General features: G+C 34.9%; 1 protein-coding gene across 1 annotated transcript; it reads right to left on the bottom strand.

The window, feature by feature from the left end:
• Positions 1-4557: 4557 nt before the first annotated feature.
• Positions 4558-9685, bottom strand: LOC105267483 (neprilysin-21). Its single transcript, XM_011306364.1, has 17 exons — positions 9605-9685; positions 9257-9373; positions 8765-9051; positions 8427-8510; positions 8153-8361; positions 7917-8093; positions 7752-7856; positions 7440-7578; positions 7286-7376; positions 7130-7226; positions 6883-7065; positions 6714-6811; positions 6555-6613; positions 6417-6468; positions 6256-6323; positions 5907-6190; positions 4558-5828 (listed from the first exon to the last, which is right to left on the bottom strand). Exons 2-17 carry the CDS (start codon positions 9277-9279, stop codon positions 5646-5648), a joined length of 2139 nt encoding a protein of 712 aa, XP_011304666.1. The 5' UTR covers positions 9280-9373; positions 9605-9685; the 3' UTR covers positions 4558-5645.
• Positions 9686-10482: the final 797 nt, after the last annotated feature.

Here is a 10482-nt window from a genome sequence, read left to right as displayed (position 1 = left end):
CCGTCCGACCATCCAATATGCCATTCCCCTTCCGCGCCATTTCCTCCGGCGAATCTCGTTCTTTGTCACACCAAGCATCTTCATGGAAAGAAAAGTCAAACAAAAATTAGTCAAAAAAAAAACACGTAAAAAATTCTTGAACATAATGATTCGTGTGATCCCTGTCAGATTCTATGGTTTTCAGAAAAAATTACGTAACTTTTCAATACTTTTTTGGTGACAAACACTTTCTAGGGCAATTTATTTATTTATTAATTTATTATTTTTAGGGCAAATCACCTAAACTCATTGTTGATTGGGAATTATGTTGATTATGGGATTATCCCGTACTTTTCCTTGAATATTTCTGTGCGAGTTCTTATAGACTGTAGTGAGAACAAAAGTGTCGATTGATCGCATATGTTCCTGATTGAAATTTCACTGAGAAAAAAAATTACTTTTGCCAAGAATATTTTCTTCCCACCAGTAAATCTGACGATCACTGTGTAAATACTCCCATGAGATTAACTAATGTCAAATATATTTTCGTGTTGCAATTAACTTGGTTTCATTAGCAATCAACCTGATAAATAAATGAATAAGTCCTTTCATAAAATTGCCGATGCATGACACTAGTCAATATATTTTTCCAAGATTCCATCCATAATCGATTATACACTTCAATTTATTCTGGGTAAAATAATAATTTTGGAATGAGAAAAGGGTAAGAAAATAATACGAAAACTATATTCAAGTTTACATTCGGGACGGGACGCTATCAGCTCGAGTTATTTCGCACTTTTTACAAGGAAAAAAAAGATTAAATAACAATCAATCGCAAAAATAGTTGATCAACGCTTTTTTTTCTCAATGTGTCTTATATTTCGTCTTTTTTAGAGTTTAATCATTCAATCTCCGTTACATGATTTATATTGTGAATGAAAAATCAATTAGTTATAACATAATTTTAAGAATATTAAAAAAAAATTTTTTTTTGCTCCATACGTTGCCTACAACGGAATCTAATTAATACTAATAATATTAATAGGAGAAATTCAATAGGTTATTTTTGAAATTTAGATTAGCCTCTAGAATTTGAATGTTGCAGCTGTAACACCTCTTTATTTAATCCATTCTTTACGCAAGCGTGGGTACGTAGCAGTCACAATATACTATCGACAATACCGCCACAAAATTTTTCATATATCTATATGTCATTCTGAGATTGTGTTTGCATCGAAGGAGTCGCTGCATTCTTGCACATGCAGAATAAAATGTGGGTGACGGTATCAGGAAGGAAAGAAGGGTGCGCATGACCAGCGGCCACAGGGGAAATCCACTGCAATCGATAATTTGTAACCAGCTGCAGTGAGAAATTCTGTCATGGAGCCTATCTGTTAGTCATCAATCATCTTATTTATTTTCCGCTCTTGACTATCATAATAAATCTCGATAAACACCCATTTTAAACAAAGTCTAAATTCAAAATGTTTAAATTTCCTACTAAATATTTTAATTGTTTAGTTAATTTTAAAAATATTAATTAATTAACATATATTAAATTTTAATAATTTAATATATTTTTATTTCCGGGTTTTCACTTATATAAGAATATTATGTTTTTTAAATTTCATTTTTCAAATTCGAAATTTATGAATCTCCAATTTTCAATTTCAGGGGTTCATCGCATTCCATTCATAATTAGATCTATGAAATGGCATATATACACTCCCAATGTCATTTAGGATTTTAAATTCGAGCACTTTCAATTTATGATGAATCATGACTTCAATTCTTTCAATTCAATATTTCAATTGCTTGAATTTGAAGAATTCAAGAAATTAGAATTTATAAAAGATTACATGTTTCGTTACAAATTGAAATTGTCGGGCGCTGCTAGAACAATGTCATTGACGATTTAGCGGTGACCTGTGAGGGCATTATAACACCTCGGTAATTATGTCAATGATACCACTATGTTCAGTGTTCTATTCATTTTTTAATATCATAGCAATAACTTATCGATGATGTACTCGATATGTATGGGCCAGAGGTGGGCGACCTCAACTATCGGAGCTACTTCAGCTCCCAACTACCATTAAGCTACACGGAGAGAAATATTTAGTAAAAATTACGGAACTTTCTGTTCACTTACCGATTACGGAGTTGATTCGAAAAATTTAAGTGACGGTATCGTTATTTTTCACCCATAATTCAGATAAAAATTACGGAACACCGCGGAAAAATTCCGTGACTTTAGATAAAAATTACGTGACAGTTCCGTAAAATTTCCGACAACCACATTTCGCTCCAGAATTACGGAAAATACACGTAATTTTTATTGAATATTTCTCTCAGTGTAGATCAGGGGTGGGCAAGCTTAAGTAGTCTCGGAGCTGCAGCCATAAAATTAGAAGAATTGGAAAATGCGGGTGGTGGGGACAACCTTGAGAGATGGCGCATGCGCGGGATTTGAATGCGAAAAAAAAATGGTATAAATATTTAATTTTCCATGATTTCCTGAAAAATATTTAATCAAAATCAACTTCTATTATTTTTACTGTAACGTGTTTCGCCCTCCGCGGAAGAAGGAACGAAAATATGCAGCCCTCGGCGATCAAACTCAAAACGACCCAAAGTTTGGCGCCAAAATTACAAATAACGATTGCAAATAGGGGGACTATCAACCGCAGAAGCAGCTGGGTTCCCAAAACTGTCTTAAAATAATTCTGAAGTACCTTTATCTCATTCTAAATAAATTCTAAAATTGCCAGGTAACAAAGTTATTTAATACAATTTCACATTATCCAAAATGAACCCATATGATTTAAAATCCTCGACTTACTCTCTCAACAAAAGATCATGCTTGTTCTTGTCAACGAAAAGAAAAATAAATTAATTCAACGAAATCATAGACAAATATTTTTCACTATCAAATTCCCTAACCACATGTTAAATGATAAAATATTAGTCTGAAGGGTCTGAAGAAATGAGTAAAAATAAGTCAAAAATATTGAAGTAAAATTTATAATCATTCGGTGAAACAGCTAGTATATTACTAGGCCAAAACTTAAGTGGAGAAAGAATCTACAGTTACGGCGTGAAACGAGTGTGCCTATTAAATAAAAAGAGAGCAACTTGAGAGAACATGAACAAGCGCCGATAGTAGCCGAAAGCGTTACCGGCAAAATATAAATCTCGAGTGTCGACAGACGCTACAAACGTACCTTCAATGCTGTCATTTTAGGAATAATATTTGATAAATTATTTAGAAAAATATAAGTGGTTTCACAGACCACGAAAATAACAGATTGGAAAATCACCACGAGTTAACAGAATCCTAAATTCATCAGAATTCCAATAAATCTACCGAAGAGGTCTGGACAAATCAAGAACGATGAACACTCGAAAAGGGCGTCATACGCCATGGAGAATAAGCTCAATAAATTAACGAAAAGTATCAAACTTCAAATTTGCCTCTACGAAATTACAATTCACTTCTAAACGAATTTATCCTCCGCTGACGGATGTTCCAGTCCAAAAATTCCCGGGAAAGCGATCAATAAAGTCACTCCAAATTTTCTATGTTCAACAGGTGACGAAACTGACCAGCGCCGTGATTGGTACGTCACCTTCGCGAGACTATCTGATTGTCCAATATTAATATCACCAATAATAACAAAGGAATCTGCCAATAAAAATCGACATCAATCTGTTATATTTACAAAAGTCTCACGGAATAACAAATTATGTAGTATAGCGTTAAAAGTTAATACAGATCCTCCGTGTAGTCCCAATCGGGAGTTCCTCAATTGCCGGGTCGGATGCTGGCGCGATCTCTCGGTTCTTCCGTGCAACTCCTTGGGTGCGGCGGAAATTCCAGAAATTATCCTCCGATATCTCGTGCTCCTCCATCCAGGATAAAATTCCGCGAGGACTCTCAAAAGTCCCATGATGAGTCCCAGAACGGGTGGTGAACAATTCGCTCGATATAATCAAACAAAATAAATAATAAATAAAATCAATTATAAGATATAAAACATACTCGACTCTTGCCTCGTCAATGATTGACTTCTCGTCTGGACGTCTCACAACCGACGAACGGTCAAAAATGAAAATACCACGTTACAACATATGGCTTCAAAAATTTCATGAAAAACTCATCGTTCGAATTTCTACAAATCGGATTTCTACGAATGGACCGGTACTCTGAAGACTTTATTCGATCATGGTCAACGGATGGGCAAATCAATTAAAACGGATTTGGCCTGTTGAAATTGAAGTATTGGCGTTCCAACCATCGCGTAGATGTATTCGTAGAAATCCTGGGACGAATCAATTTTCTTCGTCAGTCTTTCTGTAAACAACTGAACAAGTTTTTTACAACTAGGCCCTATATTATTCTCTGATGTCCGAAATCTGAAATTTTCTCTGAAGCATCAGTCTAGTTCGATAAAACCAAAGATGTTGCTAATATTTCAAATTGTATCTTGAAAGAATACGGAATGATATGTAAAAATGTTGAAAGAACAAGTTGTAAATTACGGGTTTCTTCATTTATTTTACTTTTCATAATCATGATCATCATTTACATTATTCTAGAAGGTGAAATATCTGAATTATACATTTTAGTTCCAGTTATTTCTTTCGTGGAGTACGGCCATTTTCCGTCCTGTTTTTTTGTAACCTATTTTTCGTTGCACGCCGCACCAGCGGAAATTCAAAATTCAAATTGGAATTCAAATTCTATCCAACGATTCCTTTGACGTCACAAAGATATGGAACGCTATACAAATTCTCCCTCTACTAGGTAGAGAAAAAAATGATTGCCGTACGAAGGACGGCGGTGCTCGATGTATACAAGAAAAGTGAAATGAAGAAATGGTTAGGAGCCGGATAGCTCAGTTCGGAGAGCACCCGAGTAAGGTCCCAACTTTTCCACACGTACAACGCAATGTGAAAAACAGATATCTTGCATTCATTCATTCATTCATACATAACCCCGATAAACATTACCCAAAACCCACTAAAGGCAGGACATTATGAATAGCGAGATGTTTCTCATATAAACCATCTATTCTGATAAATCTAAACTACTTTAGGGTAATTTTGTAAAATGTAAAAACTCAAACGATCAAATAAATAAACCGTAAAAAAAGGCGAGCACCCGATGTATAATCGGAATGTCCTGGGTTCAAATCCCGGTCTGGAGTATCCATTTTTTCAGTAATTTTTCTTGTAAATATCACATGGAGAATTATCATGTTCCCCTTTCTACTTAATCCAAATCCTAGCCAACGACTCCTTTGCCACCACAAAGATGTAGAACGCTATACAAATTTCCCGTCTACTATGTTGGGAAAATACTGTTTATGTTCGGTTTATGCTGCGCTCAAGGTCGTCACGATTTACCTAAGTGCCCGTATATTCTTTTTTGTCTTTCTTGGAAGATTTCGTCTTCCCATTTCGTGGGAATCGTCGTTAGATACTTTTAGGGTCCAGGACTAATTCTGGGAGCCCTCGCGCTGGAGTAGACTTATCAGACAATCATGTTTATTATTGTACATATAAAATTACAGGGTTTTGTTAATTACCTTCGATGTTGAACCTAAAAGCACTGTTAACATGTTGGAAAAATGTTGAAATTCTGAAACTAAATCGGTGCTTTAGGGTTCATCTTTCCAAATTGAACACCTTTTAACAGGATTCATGGGACTACCAACTGCACAACTGAAAGCTGTAGCGAACCCTGGAGAATTGGAAACCCCAATATTTACCCGCAGTTTGGGTAAACTGTATGGATGTTTATGATTCACTGTATAATTTGGGGTTGTAATTTCGCAATGTAACTGCAAAATAATAAAGAAACCGGAAGTTTATTCCACAATCGTTTCTAATGGTGGGAAATATTAATTTGTCAACCTCACCTGAGCGAAATTTATGAAAAACATCTGCTCATCCGTAAATTCCTCAAATCCTGGGATCGTCAATGCTACATTGATTTCTCCATTCTGTTTCAGACGTTTATAAACAGACAATACCAATGACATCCCAAAAGCATCGGCGACATTTTCAATCCGCTTGAGAGAAATCGTCTCTGAATCGTAAAACTTTCTGAATAAGTCAGAAATACATTCAAGTTGTCTCCTGTACTTCTCACGTGTGAGAATGTCTGACAAATGGAATGATTGCAATGTCATTTCTCCTATTCCTACCAAAAACCATGCAGATATAGATTACAATCTATTCTAAATTTCATGGAATTTCATTGCCTACCTTCCGGGTCAAGGGCATGACCTATTTCATGCGCTACAATCATTCCTAAACCTCCGTAATTAATGTATCTGTGGATAAAAAATAAAAATATGAATTTATTATTTATGACTGTTAAAATTTGTTTTTCATATTTACCAGATCATAATTTTTCGACTACTCACTCAGGAACGGCCAAACTAAAAGAAGGCAGCTGGGTAATACCGCTCAGAATATCTGACATGAAATGAAGTTTAAGCAATAAAAATTGTTGATACCATTATTATTTAGATGGATGATAACATATAAGTGTCATTACATACATATTCCGTTTTCATCATGGTCATAATAAGCATTTACTGCCGTCGAATTGATTATCCACCTGAAAGTAATCAAAAAGGTTGGATTATCGATATTGATTAATGATTAATCATTTTAAAATTAATCATTAACCCAAATTAAGTTTCATTAATTATCATTACCCGATCGAAAGTCGGTGTTTGATATCCACGAGCCGATGCTGCTCCGAAAATCTCTCGTAATTGATCCTATTAATCACGTAATCATCATCAAACACCAACTGAAAACTCAAGGGAATTATTCATATTACTATCCTCAAAGATTTTTAAGACTTTACACTATTTCGCCTACTTCTTCGGTATAGAAATCTTCAAATAGTGAGCGATTGTTAGCCCAATCTGATGGTGGTTCAATCCGAAATATTATGTCATCGAGTCTGTTTTGCATATCGAGCTTAAAGGAACTGCTCATATAATCAGATCTGTTAATTTGAAGTTGCAGCTCTTTCTGGATATTCGTAACGAGTCTGTCAACCTGAGAAGATAAAAAGAACGATTGAACATTTATTTGTATTGTAAATCAATATATGATGACTTACATTTTCGAAATGGCGATTGTAGTCCGCGACGTATTCGTTTATGAACCAATATGTCTTCATGTCATCGATTATTGTTGCCGTCATACAGAACTTCGACCTTGAAAATGTCGAGTCAGACATTTCATTCAGAATCAGAAAATTGTATCTGTAACTTACCGATCTGCTCCGACGTTCTCAGGATCTTTCATCATTTCGACAACATACTCCTCCAAGGTATCATGCAAAAATGTCCAGTAGATGAAATTCACTACAATAAATAAAGGTTTAACCTATAATAAATAATAACAAGGAAAAAATAAACATTTGTTACCGATCGTGCGCTCATCAGTTGACCTCAATAATTCAAGGAAATCGAGATGGTAAGAGTAATCAACTGTCACTTGGGCGGCATCATTTATCTCAATGTTATAAACATCAAAATTTCTCTGAATGACTTCCCTCCAGTTTATCTAGAGACGGAAAAAAAATCGGAGAGATAATTGTGATAATATAACAAATTATAACCAATTATAAATAATAATAATGGCAACAATTATTTTTAAATATACTAATCAGTGGTGATAGTTGACTTAAAAGATGTATCAAGAAAAATATCGATTATTAATCTAGTTTTTAAAAATACCACAGTCTTTGGATCAGGTTTTGATTGAATTGATTTTTCCCAAATGTCTATCCATGTTGTCAGATCCATCACACGTGGGGGAATGTCCCGGTTGCGCTTCATTATCTAAAAATGAAATGATTAGTTAAATATTCAAAGACCTCTGGCGGAGTTCATCTTTATTACATCCGAGAAGTTCCTGACGAAGTCATAGAAATCCCTGATGTCCTTTTGCAATTGTTCATGAGAAACATGAGCTTTAGTATACGAAGTAAATATGTCATGTAGTGTCTCAATTTTCTTTTGAAGCTCAGAGTAGTCTCCGATGTACGGTGGTACGTAATCCATATCTGGCCATTCTAGCTACAAATTCCTTCATTAGGTCAACGACTCGTTAATGAGTCCCAAAATGTTCAACTTACGTGGACCATCTGAGATGCTGGATCTTCAGGACTCAGAGTGACAGAGGTAACGTCGAAAAACGTGTGGACAGCAGACAAATTGGCGAAATATGCGTCGATCTCCTGCCATGATCGGGAATTTATCTTCCAGTCATCAATACTTATGATCATTGGCCAGCCTCCAATGGCATCAAAAAGTGATATGATGGTTCTGATCGAATTCGAAAGTTCTACAACACATAGCAACGGATGCTTTTCAGGAACTGAAAGATGTAGACGAGTCTGAAATACGAACCAGCGTTCACGCAGGACTGATAGAATTTTTTTGCTTGTCGCATAGGGAGAATATCGGTAGCATCTGGTGGACTCTCTAGCACACCTGAAGCATCCAACATGATTGAATATAATAAGAGAATGTACAAGTCATGAGGGGTGTCAATTTATGACAGTGGTCCCTAACTGATTTGACTATTTAATGTTCAAATTTCCTCAATGTCATCTGTTTCATGGAATCCACAATTCACGTACATCACTAGCATGAACCCTTCAGTCTTGATGATTCCGAAAAAATTGAATTATTTCAATATGCCATAGGGGCTGCTGCTGTGAAGTGAAAAGAGAATAGAACATTACTTTTAAAACTTTGTTCAGTCAGCATCTCCATATATTTTAATCGGGTTAACCGGTTTATGCCTGTTGGAATTGAAGTATCGGGGTTCCAACCACCACAGGTATATTTGTAGAAATCTTGGCATGGATCAATTGTCTTATCCATTGTTTCTGTATAGAACTGCGCAACTTTTTTACAATCGTCAGTTGTACAGGTTTTTGATTCTTCAGGTTCTGAACTGTCATCCGGTGTATCATCTAGCATTGAAGATGATAAAACCAAAGATGCTGTCAACATCGCAAATAGCATCCTAAAAAATAAATAATGCAGAAAACTCAATGAGATTTTATTTTTAATATCTTCAAAACCGCAAGTTAAAGGTTTCTTCATTCATACTATTTTTCATAATGACAGTCATAATTTATATTATTCCAGAAGGCGAAATGTCCGACTTGTATATTTTAGTTCTGATAATATCTTTCGGGGAATATAAATGAATAATCAATTAAGCTAACCATGTGTCTCCGGAAGTTAACATCCTTGATGACGAAAAATATCTTTGCCAGTAGTTTTTTTGACTGATGAAGACTTCGAAAATATCGCTGACTTTATAGTCTCACCGAGCGGGAGGTCTGAAAATGATGGCGTTTTTATTTCGATTTTTATGTGCCACGTGCCACTTCTAATAAGCGATTATGTCTAGGAATATTGATAGAAGTCGAAAATTGTATTTTTTTCGGGTCAATCGGATTAATAAAAAAATCGGCGAAATTCTTCAAAAATTTTGCACGTCTCATCGGCTTGTTATTTACTTATCTAAATGAATTTAACACAGATGATGAGATTATTTCATAAAATGTTACATAATATATTTTCATGTACGTTGTATCGAATTTTGGAAACAAAGCTGACCGAGAATCTGAGTCATTGAGGCGTACTGTAACACCTGCTATCGGACTGACACGTACACAAATATCTGGGAGAAATAAATCTATTATAATCGTTCTAGGAAATAGTCCATCGTACCGTACTTTATTACAAAATACCGGATTCCACTTCACACCAATAGTGTACACCAGCGATTAAAGTTGTCTCGCACGTACTCGCGAAGATATAAAGATTGCTTGAAATCCCGATATAATATTTTTGAAACTATAACAGATGTCTGCAGAACTTCAGATTGATTGATAACGCCATTTTGTGGTCATTAATCCACAAGTTAATGATCCGTGTTTATAACCGAGCCCTTTTCTTTAGTATCAGAGATATTTTCTTATCTCCTGTTCCATGAGGCGTATATATTTTATACTCATTCGAAAGAATTCTGAAAAAATTCTTTTGAAAAAATTCTCTTCAATATAATCCCTGATTTATCCATTAATGGATACTTAATGAGTAATTACTCATGATTTTTGGTTGAGTTACGGGAATTTGAACAATAAAAGAGAATTTTCATGATTTTTTCACAATTCAAATTTTGTTGGTTGATATAATTTTTAAACTTTTTTTATGCTCTTCAAAATGGTATATGAAAAATGTAATTTAGTAGCTTTCCTCAGGAATTATTCAAGATGTCACACCTGAAAATTCACATGTTTGTCCATTTATCGCTGCACTGGACTTGAACAATGGAGATATATTATCGATCAGTTTAAAGATCTCGATGCGATCTCCAAAATGACGTTTGAAATTCTTCATTAAATAGAGTTGATGGAAACTTAAAACGTCAAAACTTGTCTGT

This window comes from Fopius arisanus, unplaced genomic scaffold (genome assembly GCF_000806365.1).
Source record: "Fopius arisanus strain USDA-PBARC FA_bdor unplaced genomic scaffold, ASM80636v1 scaffold00047, whole genome shotgun sequence".
Lineage (NCBI taxonomy): Eukaryota > Metazoa > Arthropoda > Insecta > Hymenoptera > Braconidae > Fopius > Fopius arisanus.
This window is presented reverse-complemented; position numbering and strand designations above follow the sequence as displayed.